The 26030-nt window shown below is 36.9% G+C and overlaps 1 protein-coding gene across 1 annotated transcript in view; it reads right to left on the reverse strand.

Annotated features, from left to right (window-relative positions):
* The window catches only part of DNAH14 (dynein axonemal heavy chain 14), a 362094-nt gene that overhangs the window by 245917 nt on the left and 90147 nt on the right, over positions 1 to 26030 (reverse strand). Inside the window, exons 18-25 of the mRNA XM_064276952.1 lie at positions 22970 to 23339; positions 21307 to 21497; positions 14782 to 15027; positions 12311 to 12432; positions 10186 to 10357; positions 2916 to 3020; positions 2709 to 2827; positions 1828 to 1902 (exon numbers count right to left, since the gene is read on the reverse strand). Of these exons, the coding sequence (XP_064133022.1) occupies positions 1828 to 1902; positions 2709 to 2827; positions 2916 to 3020; positions 10186 to 10357; positions 12311 to 12432; positions 14782 to 15027; positions 21307 to 21497; positions 22970 to 23339 (1400 nt within the window). The remainder of the gene's footprint in view (positions 1 to 1827; positions 1903 to 2708; positions 2828 to 2915; positions 3021 to 10185; positions 10358 to 12310; positions 12433 to 14781; positions 15028 to 21306; positions 21498 to 22969; positions 23340 to 26030) is intronic.

Consider the following 26030-nt stretch of genomic DNA (forward strand, 5'->3'; position numbering starts at 1 on the left):
TCAAGGATTTCATTTTACTTGGATCCACAATCAACAGCCATGGAAGCAGCAGTCAAGAAATCAAAAGACGCATTGCGTTGGGTAAATCTGCCGCAAAGGACCTCTTCAAAGTGTTGAAGAGCAAAGATGTCACCTTGAAGACTAAGGTGTGCCTGACCTAAGCCATGGTATTTTCAATCACATCATATGCATGTGAAAGCTGGAGAATGAATAAGGAAGAGCGAAGAAGAATTGACGCCTTCGAATTGTGGTGTTGGCGAAGAATATTGAATATACCATGGACTGCCAGAAGAACAAATAAATCTGTCTTGGAAGAAGTACAACCAGAATGCTCCTTAGAAGCAACGATGGCGAGACTATGTCTTACATACTTTGGACATGTTGTCAGGAGGGATCAGTCCCTGGAGAAGGACATCATGCTTGGCAGAGTACAGGGTCAGCGGAAAAGGGGAAGACCCTCAACGAGGTGGACTGACACAGTGGCTGCAACAATGGGCTCAAGCATAACAACGATTGTGAGGATGGCACAGGGCCGGGCAGTGTTTCGTTCTGTTGTGCATGGGGTCACTATGAGTTGGAACTGACTCGACAACACCTAACAACAACAAAGTGAACAAAAAATAAATAAGGATATAAACTTGAAAATTGAGAAAAGTTCAACATCAGCAAATTTATTAGTGACATCCACAAATTAAAAGTGAAAGGATATAAAAACATTTGATGTGATTAAACATTCTTTAATTATAAAAACTCTTTGCAACTAGGAATAGAATGAAAACATCTTTACCTTGATAAGGGGTATGTTTCAGAGCCTAAGCATCACAACAAATGACTAGATGTTGAAACAACAGAAGCCTTCCCAATAAAACTAGGAACAGAAAAGAATGCTCACTGTCATGTCTGCTTTTCAGCGTAGCACAAAAGTCATCATCCAAAACAACATGGAAAGACAAGGACAGTTTAAAAAGAATTGTAGAGAAACAGGACTATCATGATAAACAAATGATACGATTGTCTAACCAGAAAGCCCAGGGCGACAGTTGGAAAACTGCTTTTCTCTCTTATATGAGTGTCCAGATGCATTCTGGGGGGAATTCCCTGCTCACAGAAGTGCCCCTTACATGTTAAAATGATTCTCATTACATCTGCTCAGGAGTAACAACTGGGGCAAAGGCAAGCATATGTGGTTATTTTATAGTAATAATCTGCTCTGTTCTAGAAACCTCGTGTTGGCATTCAGGATAATATTAATAAATATAGATATTAAAACTTAACAAAGATCAACAGCTCTTCTATAACCAACAATAATTAGAAATGTAGTAAGACTGTTCTAGGCAAATTAGTTTTAAAAATTCACTCTCTGAGGCTCTTTCTTCACTCTAAACAGATAGCAATGATAGACTTAAATATTAAAAGGAGAACATTAAAAAGACTAAGCCAAATAAACAATTCCAGGAAGCAAAAGTGGAATGGAAATGGAAAGAAGTGAGGTGGGCAGGAACCAGGGGCCTACTGAGCTCCAGGCACGGGTGGGTGTCAGTTCAGGTCCTGGCCAGTTTTCAGATACATATGAATCTCATAGTACACAAAAACTGTCTGAATGTTGTCCATCATTACACCCTCAAATTGAAATTTGCTCTGTTAAGATGGTTATTTTCCATTTAGTCATGTGCCATCATGTTCCATCAAAATCTATTTCATAAAAGACTTTACTCCTTTTACCTCTCTAGATGTTTCCGACTTAGATTAGTAGATAATTAACCAAGTTAAAAATATATATATAGCATATCTATAAAATATAATTTTAAGGTTTGAAATTGTACTTACTTTTTTAACAAATCAAACATGCTTTTCTCTACATTCACTAGCCACTGTTCTACAGCACTTCTTACTCGAATTTTCCTACAATTAAAAAAATAAGTAAAATTATTTTTATTCCTGATTCATTACTTTGATGTACCTGCAGGCTAAGTTTTCTATACATTTTTATAATATTTACAGGCCAAAGGGCTATAATTCTATATTAGCTTTTGATTTTTCTAGATCTTAATTTAGAAAACTATGCAGAAAAACATATCACTAGCTTAAGAAAATTCTGCTATCAAATAACATGACAAATTATAGTGCAAAACATAGGATTCCTCATAGGATCTTTTAAACAGCAAGCCTAGGTCAGGGTGGGGTTGGAGTTTTGACAGATGGGAAGACTTGGGCACAGCATTTTTTAAGCAACTTACATCAGAAACCACATGCCAGAGGTTAGAGAGCCCTCGCTGGGGCTGGCACATGGAGCCAGTGTAATGGATGAGCCTAGCTTGTTATTACAATATCAGAGGTCAGTGGTGGCAATCACAACCTCAAGCAGACAGCAAATTTCCTTCCTATCTATGTTCACATAATAAAATCAAATAAAAAGCAAGCACTAAAAACAGAGTAGAAAACCAGGCAGAGATTTAATGACAGAGCAAAATGAAGGTGCAAATTAGAAAGCACCAGGAATTTCAAGAGTCCTTTCTTAACTTTCAATCAAAACAAAGGCGAGAAAAGTATTTATCATATTGAGTATGGAAAGTTAAGAGTGTATTTGTACAAGGACATTATCTTTGACTAAGTGGTCTGCTTAGCAAACTTCTTTGAAATATCTGAACTTTCCAATAAGAGGTTTTAAATAACAAGGTTTTACAGTTTGTAACATGTACATATCGTACTTTGGCAGCACAAGACTTTCTCCTTCAGCAGATACCAGCATCGTTACAGCAGGGGGGCCAATTTCTTGTTTGCATATCATTAAATGTCTTACATTTTCAAAACATTTCACAAGATGAGGCTGTGAACCAGAAACAAATGTAAGCAAACCTATAAAATCCTGACCTGGTCAGGAAAAAATATTGCTGAGCAAAGTATTACGGCATTACCTGTACAGACTCAGGGTTTTTACTATAAGCTAGAATGTCAAGAAGTTCAGCGTTGCTAAGAAAGTAAAATCTTGGAAAAATTGTTCTTTTAATTTCGAGGTAGTCCTGTCCAGAACCAAAAGAAATGCCATTCAGAATATGTATTTAACCATGATATGAATCACACGCTTATCTGGGCCTACATTTGCACACAAAGTCACAGTCTTAAAGCTGCAGTTTAAGTCGTAGTAGGATCAGTCAAAATAACATGCTTAATGAAAGATACACTTAAATTGCTAAAAATTATTTTTAATAAAGCAAAACCAAAATGAAAATAGGAACAACAAAACTCTTACACATACACACCCCATTTTATCACTGATCGCTAGTAAAGCACTGTGTTTTGACATTATCAGCATGGCTTTCCCATGCTCCAAACTTGCTGCTCTTATTTCTCTGTATGTGGAGTTATCTTGTGGAATACGTTATTTCAGCAGATGACCTCACATCCTACCATACAGAGAATTCCTGCATTTCCTCCCTCTCCCCACAAGCAAGGTGCATGCACACCATTCTTCAGTCTTTTCCTTGTCTTCAGAGGAAGACATACCCATTCATTTATGCCAGGCTAAGCTCCTTTTTTTTTTTTTCTTTTAAGCTCTGCTTGTTTTATTTATTACTTTCCTGTATCTTCAATCTTTCCCATGCAACAGGCTTCCCCCACTTAAATTTCTTCCATTAAAAAATATAGGCAGTCTTCCTTCTCCCTTTTTTCTCCCTAGCTACTGTCTGTAAACTCAAAATCTCTACTTATTTCTCAGTCATTTTCACTCCCTGCCATCTGGCCCCTAAAAACGAAAAAACAAACCCATTGCCACCAAGTCGATTCCGACTCATAACAACCTTATAGGACAGAGTAGAACTGCCCCATAGAGTTTCCAAGAAGCGCCTGATGGATTCGAACCGCCGACCTTTTGGTTAGCAGCTGTAATATTTAACCACGATGCCATCAGGGTTTCCATCTGGCCCCTTCTGTTACCAAATTTACTAGAAACTTGTCAGTCTTCATGTTACCTGATATTTCTGTAGCATTTGACTTTATTGATTCTGCTCTGTTTTGATTTCTAGGATTTCACTCTCTTGGTTTTTTTCCATCTCTCAACCACTTATCATTCTCCTTCGAGTGTCTACTGCACCTTAAAGTTGACATCTCTTGGGACCCATCATTATCTCTCTTCCTACTCACTATTCTCTTCGTGAGCTATTTTATACATACCCACTAGCTCTTCAGTTCAGATCACTTCCTTTGAGCTCCAGATCTACATACCAAATTGGCAATTGAAGATCTTCACAGGAATGTTCCATAAATATTAGATTTTCAATACTAAAGTTAGTTGTTTCCACACAAAACTTCTCTTCCTGTAGTTCCTATCTCTGTCAGCGAAATCATCCTCCACTTCATTGGCCAAGCCAGAAGTCTAGGCACAATTCTGGACTTATTTCTTTTATCCTCTGCTCACTTGGTCTGGTAAATCCTGGTTCTACCTTCTTTCATCCTTACCATGGCCTTACTTTACAAAAAAGAAAAAATAACAAAAAAAGCTCAAACCCATTGCAGTTGAGTCGATTGCAACTCATAGTGTGACCCTATAAAATTGGCCTTACTTTAGGCCCCCAATATTTCTAGTCTTCTAACTGGTTTCTTTGTATCTATTCTCACTGCCCTCAATCTGTACTCGGCTTCCTTCCACAGAGATATCTCTAAATTAAATCATTTAACTCTCCTGCTTTAAATCTTTCAGTTGCTGCTCAGTGTCTCCGAAGTCAAAACATATTGTGATATTCTAAGTCCTTCATCTTCTGTTCCCTGCCTCCCTGGAGAATCTTGTATCTCACCATCTTGTTCACAACTCCAGAAAGTGCCCTACTTGCTCGTGCCTCCATATCTTTGTCTTTTTCCCTCTTCCTAGGATGCTCTTCCCACTCACCCACCTCCTCCCTGACTCCACCTGGTTAACTCCTAAACTTCTTTCAAGAACCGGGTCAGTTGCTTCCCCCAGAAAGCCTTCACAAATTTCATGAAGGTTATTTATCCTCTTTGATATGGTCATAGCATCCATCCTATCATTTTCTGTTTTTTTAAAATCTTATCCATCCTAGTGGGAGTTAAGTGTTATCTCATTGTGGTTTTGATTTGTATATTTCTGATGGTTAAAGACATGAACATCTTTTCATATGTTTGTTGGCCATTTGAATATCCTCTTGGGTGAAGTCTTCTACCCAATTTTTGATTGCACTATTTGTCTTTTTATTGTTAAGTTGTAGAAGTTTTTTTAAACATATTTTGAATATTAGACCCTTATCCAATATATGGTTCCCCAAAATTTTCTCACAATCTACAGTTTCTTTTCATTTTGCTGAAAAAACCCTGTGATGAACAAAAGTGTTTAATTTTTATGAGACCTCACTTATCTATTTTGTCTTTTGCTCTTCATGCTTTGTTATATCAGATAATCCATCATTAAAAACTAGGCTCAACAGCCAAGCCACTATCTTTTCGTATAAGGATTTTATGGTCTTATTTTTCACATTTAGGTCCGTTTTCCATTTTGAATTGGTTTTTGTGTGTGGTGTGAGGCATGTGGAAATCCCATTTTCAAAGCATCATTTATTGAAGAGGCTTGTCCTTCCCCACTGAATGGTCTTAGTGCCCTTGTCAAAAATCAATTGACCATAGATGTGTGAGTTTATTTCTGGACTCTCAATTCTACTCCATTGGTCTATGTGTCTGTTATTATACTGGTACCAAGCTGTTTTGATTACTGTAGCTGCATAGTATGTTTTTAAATCAGGAAATATGAGTCCTCCTAGTTCTTTAGAATTGCTTTAGCTATTCGGGGCCTCTTGCCATTCTACCTCTGTAAAGAAGGCTGTTGGAATTTTGATCAGGATTGTATTGAATCTACAGATTGCTTTGGATAGTACTGACATCTTAACAATATTGAGTCTTCCAATCCATGACACAGAATGTCTTTCCATTTGTTAGGTCTTCTTTAATCTCTTTCAGCAGTGTTTTATAATTTTCATTATTTAAGTCTTTCACATTCCTGATTAAATTTATTCCTAAGTATTGTCTTCTATTACATGCTATTGTAAATGAAATTGTTTTTTAATTTCCTTTTCATATTTTTCATTGCTGGTGTACAGAAACACAAATGATTTTTGTGTGTTGACTTTGTACCCTGCCACTTTGCTGGATTCCTTTATTAGCTCTAGAAAATTCTTGTGGAATCTTTGAGATTTTCTGTATATGGGAACATGCCATACATGAATAGAGATAATCTTATTTCTTCCTTTCCAATTTGGATACATTTTAATTCTTTTTCTTGCCTTACTGCTTTGGCTAGAACTTCCAATACAACACTGAGTAGGAGTGGTGAGAGTGGGCATCCTGGTCTTGTTCCTGATTTCAAGGGGAAAGCACTCAATCTTTCTCCATTAAGTATAATGTTGGATGTTGGTTTTTCATGTTGTTGTTAGGTGCTGCTGAGTCATTTCTGACTATTAGTGACTCCACTTATAACAGAAAGAAACATTGCTCAGTCCTGCGCCATCCTCAAAATCATTGCTAAGTTTGAGCCCATTGTTAAAGCCATTGTGTCAATTCATTTTGTCAAGGATCTTCCTCTTATTTGATCACTCTCTACTTTACCAAGCATGATGTCCCTCTCTAGGGGCTGGTTCCTCCTGATAACATGTCCAAAGTACTTGAGATGAAGTCTCGCCATCCTTGCTTCTAAAGAGCATTCTGAGAGTACTACTTCCAAGATAGATTAGTTCATTGTTCTGGCAGCCCATGGTATAGTCAACATTCTTTGCTAACACTATAATTCAAATGCATCAATTTTTCTTTGGTCTTCCTTCTTCATCATCCAGCTTTCACATGCATATGAGGTGATGGAAAACACCATGGCTTGGGTCAGGTGCACCTTAGCTCTCAAAGTGATATTTTTGCTTTTTAACACTTGAAAGAGGCCATTTCAAGGAGATTTGCCCAATGCAGTACATTGATTTCTTAACTGCTGCTTCCATGGGCATTGACTGTGGATCCAAGTAAAATGAAATCTTTGAAAACTTCAATATTTTCTCCATTTATCATGGTGTTGCTTATTGGTCCAGTTGTAGGATTTTTGTTTCATGTTGAGGTGTAATCCATACTGAAGGCTGTGGACTTTGATCTTCATCAGTAAGTGCTTCAAGTCCTCTGCTTTCAGCAAGGAAGGTTGTGTCATCTGCATAATGCAGGTTGTTGGTGAGTCTTCTTCCAATCCTGATGCTACATTCTTCTTCATACAGTCCAGCTTCTTGGATTATTTGCTCATCATACAGATTGAATAAGTATGGTGAAAGGATACAACCCTAACACACACCTTTCCTGATTTTAAACCATGAAGAATCCCCTCATTCTGTTTGGATGACTGCCTCTTGGTCTATGTACAGGTCCCATTCTTTGCAATGTTATCCATAATTTACTACGCTTCACACGGTCAAATGCCTTTATATAGTCAATAACACACAGGAAAAATCTTTCTGGTATTCTCTGCTTTCAACCAAGATCCATCTGACATCAGCAGTGATATCCCTTGGTCCATGTCCTCTTCTGAATCCAGCCTGAAATTCTGACAGTTCCCTGTCATTGTACTGCTGCCAACCATTTTTGAAGTCTCTTCAGCAAAATTTTACTTTGTTTGATATTAATGATAGTTTTGATAATTTTCACATTCTGTTGAACCACCTTTTTTTGGAATGGCCACAAATATGGATTCCTCCCAGCTGGTTGGCCAGGCAGCTGTCTTCCAAATTTCTTGGTGTAGACAAGTGAGCACCTCCAGTGCTATATCCATTTGTTGAAACATCTCAGTTGATATTCCATTAGTTCCTGGAACCTTTTTTTTCCGCCAAAGCCTTCAGTGTAGCTTGAACTTCTTTCTTCAAAACCATTGGTTCTTGATCACATGCTACCTCCTGAAATGGCTGGATGTCGACCAATTCTTTTTGGTCTGGTGACTCTGTGTATTCTTTCCATCTTCTTTTGATGCTTCCTGCTTTGTACAGTACTTTGCCCATAGAAGCCTTCATAACTGCAACTTGAGGCTTGAATTTTTCTTCAATTCTTTCAGCTTGAGAAATGCAAAGCATATTCTTCCTTTTTGGTTTTCTAACTCCAGGTTTTTGCACACTTCATTATAATACTTAATCTTCTCGAGCCGCCCTTTGAAATCTTCTGTTCAGTTCTTTTACTTCATCATTTCTTCAGATTGTTTTAGCTACCTGATGTTTAAGAACAAGTTTCCAGGTCTCTTCTGACATCCATTTTGGTCTTTTCTTTCTTTCCTGTCTTTTTAATGATTTTTGCTTTCTTCATGCATATGTCCTTGATGTAATCCCACAACTCGTCTGGTCTTTGGTCATTAGTGTTTAAAGCATCAAATTTATTCTTGAGATGGCCTGTAAATTCAGGTGGGATATACTCAAGTTTTGTTATTTGGCTCTCATGGACTTATTTTTCTTCAGCTTCAACTTGAGCTTGCATATTAGCAATTGATGGTTCTTCACAAATGCCCTTAATCATATTGAAGAACTTTCTGTCTATTCCTATCTTATTGAGAGCTTTCATCAAGAAAGGGTGTTGGATTTCATCAAATGCCTTTACTGCATCAGTATAGATGATAATGTGGTTCCTTCCCTTTGTTCTAGTAGTGTGATGTATAACATTGTTTGATTTTTTAATGTTGAACCAGCCTTGCACTCCTGCAATAAATCCCACTTGGTCATGGCGTATGACTTTTTTTAAATATCCTCTTGGATTCTGTTCACTAGTATTCTGTAGAGATTTTTTGCATCTATATTCACAAGGGATATTGATCTGTAGTTTTCTTGTTGTGTCTTTGGCTTTGGTATCGGGGTAATACTGGATCAGTAGAAAGAGTTAGGGAGTATTCCTTTCTCCTCTACATTTTGGAATTGTTTGACAGAAGTGTCAATTCTCTAAATGTTTAGTAGAATTCCCAGTGAAGCCATATGGTCCAGGACTTTTTTGTTGTTTTTGTTGGGAGGTTTTTAGTTACTGATTCAATATCTTCACTTGTTATATGAGTTTGTTCAGATTTTCTGCTTCCTCTTGAGTCAATTTAGGTAGGTTGTGTGCAACCAAGAAAATAACCATTTCATCTAAGTTATCAAGCTTGTTGGTGCCCATTTGTTCTCAGTATTCTCCTATGATTCTTTTTCATTCTGTTGGTCAGTTGTAACGTCTCCACTTTCATTTCCCATTTCGGTTATTTGCACCCTTTGTCTTTTGTCTCTGTCAGCCCAGCTGATGGTTCATTTCCCATTTCGGTTATTTGCACCCTTTGTCTGTTGTCTCTGTCAGCCCAGCTGAAGGTTCATTTCCCATTTCGGTTATTTGCACCCTTTGTCTTTTGTCTCTGTCAGCCCAGCTGAAGGTTTGTCGATTTCATTTGATCTTCTCCAAGAATTCACTTCTGATTTCATTGATTCTCTCTATTGTTCTTCTATCTTCTGTTGCATTTATTTATGCTCTGATCTTTGTTTTTTCCTTTATTCTGGTTGTTTTAGCCCTTAGTTTTCTCTTCTTTTTCTAGTTCCTCAAGTTGTAGAGGTAGACTATTGATTTAAGATCTTTCTTTTCTTTTAGGCATTTCTTGTTATAAATTTCCCTCTGAGGTCTGCCTTTATGGCATCCTGTAGATTTCGGTATGTTGTGTTTTCATTTTCATTCAACTCCAAGTATTTTTTTCAAATTAATTTCTTAATTTCTTCCTCGACCTATTGGTTGTTTAGTAATATATTGTTTAATTTCCATGTATTTGTCTGTTTACCAGTTTTCCCTCTAGTATTGACTTCTATTATTATTCCCTTATGGTCAGAGAAGATAATTTGTGTAATTTCAATGTAATTTAACTCACTGAGACTTGTTTTGTGACCGAGCATGTGGTCAGTTCTGGAGAATGACCCATGTGCACTGAGGAAAAATGTATACTGTTCAGTTGTTGGCTGAAGTGCACTTTGCCTAAGGTCATTTAGATTGTTCTATCTACAGTTTTTTCTTCTGAAAGTATTTCCATTAGCACAGATGACGAAAATTTGAAATAGTGTCGGCAGTTACAATAAAAAAAGAAAATCTGTGTTGCAATTAGTTTCTACAGTTAATTACATTACATTTTGTAGAATAAAATAATTCCCCACTTTAGGATTGCTATAATTTTACCTCAAGACTTTTCTTTATTTTTTCAAGATATATGTTACAATTTTTCAGAATTTCAAGGACTCCCGCAGAGGTGGTTATTCGCAAAGCATCCAGTTTGTTTTGTATTTTTGACATTACTTCTTTCCACATGGATATCACCTTGAAGAATAGTTTTGTTTCTGCTGGAAGCTGCCTTTAGAAATAAAATTAGAGATGATTTTATTTTTCAGGGACACTATAATTAAAGCCTATATTTTAAACTCATTTGCCACAGAGTTTTCATGTTATACGGTTTTTCATACTGTATTTATATGTAATTTATAATATATTTTGATGTTTTTATATTTTTAAAGATCAGTCATTAGTTAAAGATATTTTGGGTGCTTATTATGTACAAAAGGAGTCCAGGTGGTGCAGTGGTTAAGGCGCTCAACTGCTGACCAAAAGGTCAGCAGTTCGAAACCACCAGCGGCTCCGTGGGAGAAAGATGGGGCAGTTTGTTTCTGTAGAAATGTACAGCCTTGGAAACTCTGTGGGGTCTCTATGAGTGGGTTTGGTTTGGTTGGTTAGGTACAAGTGTTATACATAGTAGAAAATACTAGGATGAATTAGACATACATCCAGCATCTTATACAAGGTGTCAGAGAACAGTACAATGTAATAAGGTCTAATACTTTATATGAGGTATAAGATAGTTACATATATCAAACCAAACCAAACCAAACCCAGTGCCGTCGAGTTGATTCCAACTCATAGCGACCCTATAGGACAGAGTAGAACTGCCCCGTAGAGTTTCCAAAGAGCGCCTGGCAGATTTGAACTGCTGGCCGTTGGGTTAGCAGCTGTAGCACTTAACCACTACGCCACCAGCGTTTCCAGTTACATATAAGTTCTACATATTATAAAGTAAGTAGAAAGTGATTGTTCCTAAGAAATGAGATAAAATACAGGGCTATTGAAATTCTGGAGTTAAAATGAGATCTTGGGAGAGCTTCTTGGAGGAGAGGCATTTGATCTGGATTTTAAAAAGGAGTAGAGATTTGTCATGATGAGAAGTCTTGACAGGATATTCAGCCTAGGAGTCTAAAGGTGTGTATAAGAAAATTGTACTTCTATTTGTGATTATCTGATCTTAGAGGATAAGGAAATGTAAGGCAAGTGTTTGCCTAATTATAGAAATATTCCTTTACAGAATATTATTATTTCTTTCTCTTGGAAAAGGAAAGCAAAACCTACACGTGGCATGATAATCCATCGAAATACTAATTTTGAGTTTTTTTCTGATGCTGTTGGAGTTGAATGAGGTGAGTACTTTCAAAGGTGTGTGGTTTCACCTTTGAATACTATCAGAATAACTACAGATTAATAGAAGAGTCCCAAGCATTCCAATGACAAGAAATACACATGTATAACAAATATGGATATTGTTGGCTGCAAAGTAATACATCTAAACTGTTCTCTTTTGGAAAACTCAATGCCTCCCCTTTACCCTCAAAATAAAGTTCAAAACACTTAACTTGATATTCAAGGTCTTCCATCAACTGTTCTAATCTGCCTTTCGTAACTTTGTACCTTATTTCAGAATGGCTCCTAGACTGGTTTATGTGATTTACTGGGCAGTACTTTAAACTCTGCTTAGACAATACACATGTCTCAATTTAAGAATTCTTAAGACCAATCACTTTAAAAACTAAAAGTCCAATTAATTTGGATGCTGTAAATAAAAAGATAGAATTTTCAACAATTGTCCAGGCCTTCAATTCTTCCACGTGGTCCAAAGTAAGAAATTCTCATTATGTATAAATGCTCCTAAAAGTGTAATTATTGTTCACATGAAAACCACACTAATACTAATACACTAATGCTCTGGAACTAAACAGATGGACAATATTGTGCTTTAAGGATTATAATGATGAATTTAACACTTTTCCCAGTCCTTTATATCAAGAATTGAGAAATAAGGCTGTAATCTCCTTTTATGAAAGAAAATAACCATAACAGTGACTTGGTAGGTTATACTTTTATGCTTACAAGTAGGATAGTTTTAGAGAGTTCATTGAAGAACTGAATTCTCAAGAATTACAGAAAATAAATTATCCGCTATGCATTTTTCCACTTTTTATATGATATATATTAAGTTTTTTACCTTTGTATTTCTAAAGAATGAAATATTGGTTCAAGATAAAGCCAATTTCTTTGACAATTCATCCATTCCTCAAGAGTGTAAGAGAAGAGAGCCAAGTTTTGATCCCATTCTTCCACAAGATCCTGCAATGATAAATACACATACACAAACTCTAAATAAATTAATCCATAAGTCACATAATAGGAATCGAGATCAAAGGTGATTATCAGTAATTGGCATTCAGAAAGTAATAAATAAAAAAAAAGGGTCACTTAAATGAATATAAATTTAACTACTTTTGGGAGAGGTTTAAATGTCCTGTTCATCCAATTTTGTCTTATTTACTTTAAAATATACAATTTTTTTCTTTTTTTTTTTTTGTGCTTTAAGTGAAAGTTTACAATTCAAGTCAGTGTCTCATACAAAAACTTGTACACACATTGATATATAACCCTAGGTGCTCTCCCTACAATGTGACAGCACATTCCTTCTCTCCACCTTGTATTTCCTGTGTCCATTCAACCAGCTCCTGTACCCATCTGCCTCCAGACAGGAGCTGCCCACATAGTCTCATGTATCTACTTGAGCTAAGAGGCACAGTCCTCACCAGTATCATTTTATGTCTTATAGGTTCAGTCTAATCTTTGAAGAGTTGGCTTCAGGCATGGTTTTAGTTTTGGGCTAACAGAGAGTCCAGGGGCCATGACCTCTGGGGTCCTTCCAGTCTCAGTCAGACCATTAAGTCTGGTCTTTTTACTAGAATTTGAGGTCTGCACCCCACTTTTCTCCTATACCAACAGGGATTCTCTGTTGTGTTCCCTGTCAAGGCAGTCATTGGTGGTAGCCCAGCACCATCTAGCTCTTCTGGTCTCAGTCTGAGGGAGTCTGGTTTAGGTGGCCATTTCTGTCTCTTGGGCTCATATTTTCCTTGTGTCTTCGGTGTTCTTCATTCTCCTTTGCTCCAGGTGGGTTGAGACCAACTGATGCATTTTTTTATATGGCTGCTTGCTAGCTTTTAAGACCCCAGATGCCATCACCAAAGTGGGATATAAAATATACAAATTTTTTGTAAAATATTTGAGCAATATGCATATATATACAGAAATTAACATGAGTGTCTCCCACTCAACACTTATTTCCCACTTCCTATCAGAGGAAGCATAACCAGAGTTTGGTATGTATATTCTTTCACTCTGTTTTAAGCATTTTTGTACTTATGTACATATACATGCAATATTTTTAATATTTTACATAAATGGAACCATATTACATACACTGTTCTGTAACTTGTTTTTTTTACATAGTAACATTTTTTAGAAAGATTATTTCTAGTTTGTTGTGTTTTTATCATGAAACAGTGTTGGATTTTGTCAAATGCTTTTTATGCATCTATTAAGATGATCATGTGTTTTTTAATCTACGAACAAAATAAGAGTTTATGAGCAGTTGTTTTGTTATTAGGTGCCGTCAAGTTGATTCCTACTCATAGAGACCTTAGGTACAACAAATGAAACACTGCTTGGTCCTGTGCCATTCTACACAATCATTACTATGTTTGAGCCCACTGTTGCAGCCACTGTGTCAATCCATCTCGTTGAGAGTCTTCCTCTTTTTGGCTGACCCTCTACTTTGCCAAGCATGATGTCCTTCTCCAGGGACTGATCCTTCTCAATAACATGTCCAAAGTACATGAGACAAAGTCTCACCATCCTTGCTTTTAAGGAGCACTCTGGCTGTACTTCTTCCAGGACAGATTTGTTTGTTCTTCTGACAGTCCATTCAATATTCTTTGCCAACACCATAATTCAATAATCCAACAAACTGACATTTTTCCCTATATATGTTTGTGTGTTTGCAAATAATATGAATTTCATGAGATACATATATCTACATATGTAGTCAATCATGTGAATTTTGCTATTCTACATACCTATATTGTACATTTCTTGTTGAGTTTCCTTAAGTTTTCAAATGATTCTCAGGTATGTTATTGTATATGAGGCTTCCTAAGCAGGGAATATCAGGGAACACTGAGATTAAACTGACCCTGTGGTTCAATTCCTAATCATGCCGGGGTGGAGGTGGAGGCTTACGTTTGTTCTAGAAGCAACTCTAAGGACATAGTGGTATAGAGGGATAGTCAGCCTTTAGGAGGAATAGCCCAGGAAATGAAAATGAAGCATTCCATTTCAGCAAGCAGGACAGGACCTCAAAACCTTGGCATGGACACTGTTAGAATGGTGGATATTTCTGGCAGCAGTGGCACTGCTGGTAAAAGACACGATTTACTGGGTCACATTTTCACATGATCTAAATTTATACTGTCTGCCCAAATTAAACTTTGACATTTTCTCATGAACAATGAATTTTTCCATAAAATTATTTTTTAGTATTCAAACTAGTCAATCTCATTTCAAAATAAACATATGAATAACATATAATTTAAAAGTGTATAGAAATGCTAAAACATTTCCCTTTGCCATAATATTTACCTTAATGGGCCCAAGATAGGAGGATCCTTTAAGTGTTGCAAGTATGACTTGAGACTCTTCTAGTTGAGCTAATACGTCATCTATAGAAGAAATTATTAGGATAGAGCAAGCCTCTGTGTGATGAAGAACCAAATGTAAAGGAGTACTGTTCCAAAGATCAATAATCTTAAATAGCATTTTTTCAAGAGCAGCTTCATTAGTTGCTGCAGTTGATATTTCATTTATTTCCTCTTCATACTGAAACATCTAAAATAAACAAATTATTCTTTAACATACATAGAGTGAAACAAATAATTCCTGATACATATGAAAGATTTAAATGCATGCTTTGAAGGTCCATCAGTAGTATTGACAATCTGATTCCAGTTAGGTTTACATTCTAACCAAGGACTTTAAGGCCTATCTTTCATGACCGAGCCCTTTTCAATCATTCTATTTCACATTCTTTAGTGAAAATTTCTAACCACATTTATTTCTTCTGAATCTAGTCATTGTAGAGAATGACTGGATGGCATTAAGTATTTCCTTCAGCTTTCTTTTCTTTGCAATAACGCCAACTACCTAACTTACTTTGTGACATGATTTACTCTCCACAAAAATACTTGGATTATAATCATCTAAGAGAACGCAACTCTATAGACCCAGCTTTCCATAACTTCCCTTTCTTTGCCATATCCCTATGGAACAAGCGTCTTTCAAAATATGTTACTGAAGCATTGACTGAAAATTCCCATAGGATAAGATCCTGATAGATCTCCAGATTCACTCATGGTAATGGAGATGACTCAGGAAGCTTCTCATCTCCACATCTTAGAATTAACTAGCTGGGCTGATTGTTTTAATCCCTAGTTAAGGAAGAAGAATCTACCACTGTTCTAGTATGTTATCTCCATGGGGTTAAAGAATGATGCCTAACTCCTATGTTTGATAATGCAGTTCTGTGGGGACAATGAACCAATATAATTGGTTTTCATCATCTCTCTTATGGGTCTCAAAGGATGAACATAAGAATGGTGAAATTAGTTGACTTCTTATGGCCTCGTTGTTGTTAGGTGCTGGTGAGCTGGCTCCGACTCTTGACGACCTTATGTATGACAGAACAAAACCTTGTCCAGTACTGTGCCATTCTGACAACTGTTGCTATGTTTGAACCCGTTGTTGCAGCTGCTGTGTCAATCCATCTTATTGAGGGTCTCCTACTTTTTTGCTGACCTTCTACTTCACCAAGAATGATGTCTTAGTTATCTAGTGCTGCCATAACAAATACCACAAGTGGGTGGCTTTAACAAAGAGAAATTTATTTTCTCACAGTCTAGTAGGTTACAAGTCCAAATTTAGGGCGTTGGCTCCAGGAAAAAGCTTTCTCTCTCTATCGGGCTCTGGAGGAAAGCTTTCCCTGGTCGAGGAGCTTCTCAGGCACAGAGACCCTGTATCCAGAGGATGTGCTCTGCTCCTGGTGCTACTTTCTTGGTGGTATGAGGTCCCCAACTCTCTGCTTGCTTCCCTTTCATCTCTTGAGAGATAAAAGGTGGTGCAGGCCATACCCCAGGGAAACTCCCTTTACCTTGGATCAGGGAGGTGACCTGCGTAAGGGTGGTGTTATAATCCTACCATAATCCTCTCAACATAAAATTACAATCACAAAATGGAGGACAACCACACAATACTGGGAATCATGGCCTAATCAAGTTGACACATATTTCTGGGGGGACACAATTCAATCCATGACAACATCTTTCTCCAGCAATTGGCCCTCTTGATAACATGTCCAAAGTAAGCAAAATGAAGTCTCACCATTCATCACTGCTTTTCTAAAAAGCATTCTGGCTGTACTTCCTCTAAGACAGATTTGCTTGTTCTTCTGACATTCCATGGTATATTTAATATTCTTTGCCAATACCACAGTTTGAATGTTTTAATTTTTCTTTCATTTTCCTTTTTCATTGTCCATCATTTGCATGTATATGAGGCAACTGAAAATATCATGGCTTGGGTAAGGCGCACCTTAGTTATCAAAGTGACATCTTTGCTTTTTAAGACTTTAGAGAGGTCTTTTGCACCAGATTTGCCCAATGCAATACATCATTTGAGTCCTTGACTGCTGCTTTAATGGGCATTGATTGATGATCTAAAATGAATAAAATCCTTGATAACTTGAATTTCTTTGCCTTATAATGATATTGTTTATTCGTCCAGTTATAAGGATCTTTGTTTTTTTTTTTTCAGGTGTAATCCATACTGAAGGCTGTAGTCTTTTACATTCATCAGCAAGTGCTTCAAGTCATCTTCACTTTTGGCAAGCAAGGTTACGTCAAATGCATATCTCAGGTTGTTAATGAGTTTTCCTCCAATCCTGTCATCATGTTCTTCTTCATGGAGCCTACTTTCTCATATTATTTGTTCAGCAAATAGATTGAAAGAGTAAGCAGAAAAAATACGACCCTGCCATACACCTATTCCAATTATAAACCATGCAGTACCCCCTTGTTCTGTTCCAAAGACTGCCTCTCAATCCATGCACAGGTTTCTCACGAGCACAGTTAAGTGTTCTGGAATTCCCATTTTTTGTAATGTCATCCATAATTTGTTATGATCCACACAGTCAAATGCCTTTGCATAGTCGACAAAACACAGGTAAATATCTTTCTGATATTCTTTGCTTTCAGCCAAGATCCAGCTGACATCAGCAATGATATCCTTCGTTCCACATCCTCTTCTGAATTCAGCTTGAATTTCTGGCAGTTCTCTGTTGACGTAGTGCTGCAATTCTGCTGAATTATCTTCAGCATGTGATATTAATGATATTGTTTGATAATTTCTGCATTCTGTTTGATCGTCTTTTCTTGGAACGGGAACAAATAGGGATCTCTTCTACTCGGTTGGTCAGGTAGCTGTCTTCCAGCTTTTTGACACAAATAAGTAAGCGCTTCCAGTGTTGCATCTGTTTGTTGAAGCATCTCGATTGGTATTCCATCGATTCCTGGAGTCTTGTTTCTCACCAACGCCTTCTGCGCAGCTTGTACTTCTTCCTTCAGGACCAGTGCTTCTTTATCATATGCTACCTCCTGAAATGGTTAAACATCAACCAATGCGTTTTGGTACATTGACTCTGTGTATTCTTTTTATCTTCTTTTGATGCTCCCTGCATCATTGAAATTGAGGTTTAAATTTTTTCTTCTGTTTTTTTAGCTTGAGAAATGCTGATCATATTCTTCTCTTTTGCTTTTCTAACTCCAGATCTTTGCACATTTCTTTATAATACCCTGCACCTTGTCTTCTCAAGCTGTCCTTCGAAATCTTCTCTTCAACTCTTTTACTTCATCATTTTTTTCTGTTTGCTTTATTTACTCTGTGCTCAAGAGCAAGTTTCAAAGTCTCTTCTGACATCCATTTTGGTCTTTTCTTTCCTGTCTTTTTAATGACCTTTTACTTTTTTCATGTATGATGTCCTTGATGTTAGCTCACAGCTCTTCTGGTCTTTGGTCATTAGTGTTCAGTGCCTCAACTTTATTATTAAGATAGTCTCTATCTCTAAATTTAGGTGGGATATATTCAAGGTCATACTTTGACTCTTTTGGACTTTCCTTGATTTTCTTCAGCTTCAGTTTGAACTTGCTAATGAGCAATTGGTCTGTTCTGCTCAGCCCTTGGCAAGGTCTGTGTGTAGAGTCGTCATTTGTGTTGATGAAAAAAAGTATTTCTGATGAATAAATCATTGTTCTTACAGAATTCTATCATGCAATCTCTGGCATCACTCCTATCACCAAGGCCTATATTTTCCAACTACTATTCCTTCTTTTTGTTTCCAACTTTCACATTCTAATCACCAGTAATTATCAACACATCTTGACTGCATGTTTGATCAATTTCAGATTGCAGCAGTTCATAAAAACTTTGATATCTTCATCTTTGGCATTCATGGTTGCTGCACAAATTTGAATAAGTCGTATTAATTGGTCTTCCCTCTAAGTATATATTGGAAACCCTGGTGGCATAGCAGTTAAGTGCTACAGCTGCTAACCAAAAGGTCTGCAGTTTGAATCCACCAGGTGCTCCTTGGAAACTCTACTGTGCAGTTCTATTCTGTCCTATAGGGTCGCTATGAGTTGGAATCAACTCAACGGCAGTGGGTTTGGTTTGATTTTTCTAAGTTTATGGATATTAACATCACTGACAGGGCTGTACTTCAGGATAGACCTTGAAATGTTCTTTTTCACAATGAATGCAACTCTGTTCCTCCCCAATTAGTTGTTCCTTCCGTAGTAGACCACACGATTGTCAGATTCAAAATAGTCAATAACTGTCCATTTCAACTTACTAATGCCTAGGATATTGATCTTCAAGAGCTCAATTTCATTCTTTATGACTTCCACTTTTCCTTGATTCATACTTTGTGCATCCCATGTCCCAATTATTAATGGATATTTACATTGATATTTATTTTGAAATGAGCCATATCCATAAATGGAGGTGTGGAAGGCTTTACTCCAGCCACATAAAGTCAACTCTACTCTGAGGAGGCAGCTCTTCCCCAGTTATTTTTTGAGTGCCTTCCAACCTGAGGGGTTCAACTTCCAGCACTATATTGGATAATGTTTTGTTGTCACCCATAAGGTTTTCATTGTCTAACTTTTGGAAGCAGATAGCCAGGCCTTTTTCCTCGTCTATCTTGATCTGGAAGCTCTACTGAAACCTGTCCACCATGGGTGACTCTACTGGAAATTGAGATACTCGTAGCATAGCTTCCAGCATCATAGCAACATGCAAGTCACCTCACCAAAGTACGATGAATTGAAAGACCCAGTGGTGGTCTTATGGCCTTAAGTAACAACTTTGGGAATGAAGCCAACCTCATGACATAGATTATTCAGCCAAAGCCAGATAAGGAGCCATAGAACCATTAAGGTTCTATGTTGAAGAACAAACTCTGTGCCTAATGCTGACATTCTGAGATTACTAAAGACAAAACTCAGGGCTGATAATGTATAAGGCAAAATTTTAGTCCAGGAATTTCTGGCTTTGTCAAGCTTTTATGGTCAAAGTTTGGACCTGACAAAAATTTGGATCTTGCAATTGACTTAGGAATATCTTCGAGGTTTCAGATGAGCCTGAATGTCTATAATTAGTTATCTTCCTCTACTGTAAAGCAGATGTCATTTTAAGGTGAAAATATCAACCATAAAGTAATACTGTTCTTCCTATGCATACCACTGACCTCCTCTAATTATTTAGAACCCTATGAGGTATTGCAGGCCGCCAGCCGCTACCCTCCAGGCCTATCTACAATAACTTTTATTGCCTGCTATACTTTAGTGCTTATCATACTTAGTTTGCCAAATTCCTACCCTCTACCAAATGTGACCTGGAATGGTTTCCAATGACCCAAGACTTTGAAAATTAATAAATCATCAAAATTGTGCTAGATTTTCAACATGCTGTTGTGAATAAACCTATCAGTTGTCATTGGCTCACAAGTTCTGAGTTTATCTAGATAACTTCCTGACTTCACTTCTTGGCATGGAGAACAATTGGGAGGCTATGATAATGACCCAGGAAAGGATGAGAGATCTAGATAGGATGAGGAGTGTGGGAGCGAGAGTAGATGCAAAGATTATTTCATGATGTTTAGCCTAAGCAATTGGAAAAATGCAGCTGCCATTAACTGAGATTGAGAAGGCAGAAGGAGAGCAGACATTGGGAGTAGAAATGGCAAATGAAGAGTGCATTTTTGGACACATTAGTTTTGAGATATCTCTTAGACATATAAATGGAGATGTTGAATAGGAAATTGGATATGTAGGTCTGGAGTTCAGGAAGGAGGTTGGTGTTAGGGCTGCAGATACAATCAAATTATTAAACTGAATTAAAATTATCTTTGAAAATTCTTCTTTTTGAATTACTTTTAATTTTTTCCATGTTCTTCATTACAACAAATCATTCAATAGAAAATTATAGGCATGAAATTCTAATTTTACTGTATTAGACACTGTCAACTGTAAAACTAGAAACATAAATGAAGCTTATTACAGCAGGCATGAAAGCAGAAAATTCTTTGACCAGGAAAATTATGGAAAAAAAACCAATTTTTATAATAGAACTTACATAGCCAATAAAATAGTTTAATTATGCAGTTTAAATATCAAATTATTGGCAGGGCCCTCCTAACATGCTCGTAATGTATTTTCATTTTATATAAAATGGAATATAGTATGTGTGTGATTTATTCTTATAAAAGGTATTCTCTATAAGAAGTGGCATCATTAAGTAGTAACATATGAATTTCATTTGTCACACATGAAAACCATTATGTTTTCTAATCACAAAGATAATAATGGCACAATAGCTAACCCAATGTCTCTAATTAAACATAATTTCTTATCACCTATAACCTACTGTTATACTACTTTCCGAGACACTCTATAAAATTTTCTCTTTTCTAATTCCTATTCCTTATAGATTTAATTGTCTATTTAAAATCAGTCTGTCTGGTATTTCAATATATCTTTTTAAGCTACTTTTATTTACCTTGAGTGTTAGAAGATTCTCTACTGTACAGTTTTTATCAAGGGAAATTGACTTTCCGATAATCTCGTGGAGAGCATCCCAATGCCTTGGCTTGAGACAGGGGTTCCCCAGAGCTATGATGATGGGCAGCTCTTGTTTAAAGTCTATCACTGATTGCTTAAAATATGTTACCATATCGTTTTTAGGTAAACCTATAAACAACAAAAAGTTAGTACGCTTATCATATGTCCATCATTTTTTAACCAGAAAACAAATTGAGAAAATAAATATTGTCTTTAAAATATGCTATTTAATATAATGGCTTACCAGTTATCAGTCTGCATTAAAATAATAAGCTTTGGTAACATTACCCTGCTATAAGAATCAACTATGGATTAAATTAAAGAGAAATAGTTATCAGAGCTGATGAATAGGACCCCAGACCATCAGAGCCAAGTCATTATGTAAAATTTGATACCAGAGATGGCCAGCTACCTCAGCATTTCCCCGTTTTCATCGACAAGATAGATAGGCAGACTCGCAGATACACACAGACATATTCAGAAGACTGTCGTCAGTTTTAGAGTTTTAAATTTTGCTAAGGAAGAAAATTAAGAAAAATAAACCTACCGTCACTATCATTTCTTAAAGAAGACATTTAACACCAAAATGTAGGAAATGTAGGTGCAAACTATGTCACAGGCCAGAACTTGTCTATCATCTGAATTGACAAACCACTGAGGTATAAGACTCAAAACCTATGCAATTAAAGGCTTAGCTCTTATAACCTTTTTACCCAACTTACAAAAGTAAAGGGCGGCAGAGCCAGAGAAACCCATTCATACAGATGGAGCTTCTTTTGTAATTTCATGTTGAACAGCAAAATGTTTTTCAAGCTCCTGTTAAATAGAAGGACAAGCTAATAGCTTTGGTTTTTGCCGGACTAGACTTTGGCAAACAGCAAGATTTTCTTTAGGAAACTGCGGATAAAAGAAGGCATTGTCTACTTGCTCCCTTATATACTGTTTTCTGAAACATATGTATGACAAAATATTGAGTGCAAAGGCACAAAACAATCATCTTAATAGTGAGATTATGGGTGGTTTCTCTCTTTTCTGAGCTTTTTGTGATATTGTTATATTTTTTGTATAATTTAAAAACCAGCAAAATAAAATGCTTTTTTTGGTGACCTTTCTGGAGAAGAAAGTATAGTTCGAGGTAGAACTGAGAGATGAGGGGAGAGTCAAAAAAGGGTCACAGGGTCAGCATCTTTGCATCAGCAAATGATTACAAGTTTGATGGTTGGTATAAGGGAAACTTCCCAAAATGATTCTTTAGCAATTTCCCCCATTGCCCAAAGGATACTGTATGCATACACAGTTAGGCTTTGGGTACAGATTCTGCAGCTGGGGCCAAACCCTAAGAAGAGCAAGAACTAGGGTGAAGTGCCTGGGGTTCTACCCTAAAGAACCAACTTTAGAAGGTTAAAAAATTGTCAGTATTTTAAAAAAATTTTTGAAAATTTTCATCTCTTTCTTGCCTCAGCAAAGAATCCCTACCTATACTCCTGTCCTGTCTCTCCAGCCCACAGCAACAGAGGAAGAAACAAGGCCAAGAAGAATGATTCTGCTGGCCGAGTCTGGTTTGTATAATCCTGGGTGGGAAAACTTGAGAATGTTTTTACCTTTTTCTAGTACCAAGATGATCTGCATCCATTTAGAAACGTTTCTCTGTACTGATTCTGTATCAAGACTTTGAAGAGAACTAGTTCTCCATTCCCAAAAGAGCGTTCCCCATTCCTCTTGTGCATCCCATAACAATTTTCTCAAAGTTAAGTCACATTCGATTTCAGAGATCTCCGAAAGCACAATCTGTGCCATTTCCTCCATATTAAGAGAGTGCATAGGAAATTGAGACTCATCGAAACGATCCTGAGACGTTGCATACGTTTTAGCTTTGTTAGATAAACTTGCAGCTTCCTCGGAGAGAGTCCGGATCATCTCGACGGCTGTTGACACTCGAGTACTGGTACATAATAGAACAGGACTTCTTATCTAAAAAACAACAGCAAAACATTTTATAAGAGACCAAAATGTTCACACCTTAAACATGTTTTACTGACAGTTAAAGCATTTCAGTATACAATCTAAGCTTTAACAAACATTATTTGCAATTGTCACGTGAAAAGATTATCCTTAATTTATACCATTTTTTTACACAAATAACACACACATTTTTTTGCCAACCACGCAATTCCCCTGCACATTATTTTCCTATGCGTGCTATGTGCTTTACATGTGTGAGCCTTATTTATGCGGGCGCGTTATTTGCAAAAAAAAAAAAAAGGTAGTTTGTGTTAATTATTATTAATTTTAACTATGTTTTTTATTCCATAATATCTATAGTTTATTGTATACCTTCTCTATCTCAGGCATGTGGTAGGTGTTTTACATACATTACCTTATTTATTAAATCCATACAACAATCTTGCAAGATAGAGAGCATTATTCACAATTTCACAAGGAGGTTCTTAAGTTATTAATCACGTGCCACGAACGAATAGGAAGTAGTGTTTCCAAGGTATGACTCTATGGCAGCTTGAATCCAAAACTTATTTTTCTTTCTTTGTCTGATACTGTTAAATTTTGTATTGCTTTTATGAGACCTATCAACTGCCTTGTATTAGAGTTTTACTATTGCACATCAAATTGTGGACATTTTCAATAATGATTTCCAAACTTTACTATGGTTTTCCCCTGATTTATCCTTTACTGAATAATAAACTCCTTAAGACTAAGGACAGTCTCATTGATTTTGTTGTTGTTGTTCTTGTACACCTCCTAGAATCTAGGACAGTAAATTAAACAAAGCAGGTGTATATCGAGTAAAAACAAAAAGTTATTGATAGAATGAATAAATAAATTTGGGTCCTACCATTTTATTCTAAAAAAAAAAAAATCCAATCTGTGAAATTGCTTACAATATTGTATTATGTGCAGAGTGGTCATTCAAGAAACACCAATAACAATCATAACAGGACGGATGTATAAAATAGGCAGTATCTGTGATAAGAGGAGAGGGCTTAATATATAATCTGTAATAGTAACACCTATATAATGAAGATACAATAAAATTTTCCTTAGGCTTCCCCATAATTTCCCATTCATTAATTTTAATTTACATTTGTAAATTGGCTATCTTGAGAGAGAGGGAAAAGTATTTCCAGGCCTAATCTTACTCGCTCAGGTGGAGTCAAGGTAAAGCTTTGCCCGTTCTACCAGCAGTCCCTGAATTGAGATCTTCAAAGAACAGTATCAGCTATCGGGTATATGAATTAAATGGAGCTTAAAGGGCTATAAAACTGAAGTTAGTAGTAAAGTATGCACATCCCACCCCATCCTTGCCACTGAACAAAGCTGTAAAACCTAGGCAGGTTGCGTGGAGCAGCTAGATGAGGACGCTGAAAGCAAACAGTAGCAGGCAGACTGGGGAAGAGGATTCGAAGTACCACCAATTTGGCACCAAGTTTACCAGTTTTTTTTCCCCCAGTGTCCTCTACCTAAACTCAGTGTACTAAGACCTGAGAGTAAGCTTCAGGACACAGAGAAATCTAGAAGAACCCTCGAGTTGTGACTTGAGGAGCAGGAAAAATTCTTAATGCTCAGAGATAGTGTGGAAGCCCCTGCTTCTCTCTCTCTCTTTTTCCTTTGTTCTCTCACATCCAAGCCCCCAAGCAATCCCATGGTGGTGTTAGCAGCTGGTGACAATGGTGGTGTTAGCAACTGGTGACAACGGTGGTGTTAGCAGCTGGTGACAATGGAGCCTGCAGGAGCCAAAACTCTTAGAGAGAGGAACTTTCTTCTTTGCGCAAGTGAGCTGTGTTTCCGGAAGGGTCAATTCTCATTGAGTTCTTCTGTCTGTGTTCTCCCGTGCTTTGTTCTTGATACGAGTGCAGCTGTGGAAGTGCATGGCAGAACACAGTAACTAAAACACCAGTTTTCTATCCAGAAGATTGAAGAGTGCTAGGAAACTGGAAAGTACAGGGAAGAAGATTGCGGAGAGGGAGGAACTCTGGAAAGTGACCACATAAATTTGTTTATGAACTCCTGGGCTCACTCCTGAGCTGCAATTGTGTAGATCTGGTCCTGCTTAGCATATCAAAGGCTTTGGAAACTGAATTTACAGAGAGACCACTGATGGAGCGCACATAGTATAAAACTGAACAGCACCGCAAAGGATTTAAATCTGAAATGATACAGGAACCACAGCCCAAAGAAAGTAGGTTGGAACTTGTGGCCTGAACCTAGCCAGGACCACTGGCTGCTAAAATAAAAATACCAACATTCTCCATGAGACTTAAATAAGACACAGCATCTCAGAGTGTAATAGTAATTCAAAATATAAGATCCAAAATTATTCAATATAAAAAGAACTAGGAAAATCCTAATCCACATGGGAAAAGTCAATCAACAGACACCATGCTGAGATGACACAGTATTAGAATTATCTAACAACGGTCACTGTTAGTCAGAATCAGCTTGACAGCAATGAGTTTGGTTTTATTATAAAAATGCTCCATTGAGAAATTATAAATACTCTTGAAATGAGTGGAAAAATAAATAAAAAGTCTCAGTAAAGAAAGATATAAAGAAGAGCCAAATGAAAGTTTTAGAACTGAAAAACATAATAACCAAAATTAAAAGTTCACTAGGTTTGGCTAATAAAAGAACAGAGATGACAGAGGA

Source organism: Loxodonta africana, chromosome 25, assembly GCF_030014295.1.
Source record: "Loxodonta africana isolate mLoxAfr1 chromosome 25, mLoxAfr1.hap2, whole genome shotgun sequence".
Lineage (NCBI taxonomy): Eukaryota > Metazoa > Chordata > Mammalia > Proboscidea > Elephantidae > Loxodonta > Loxodonta africana.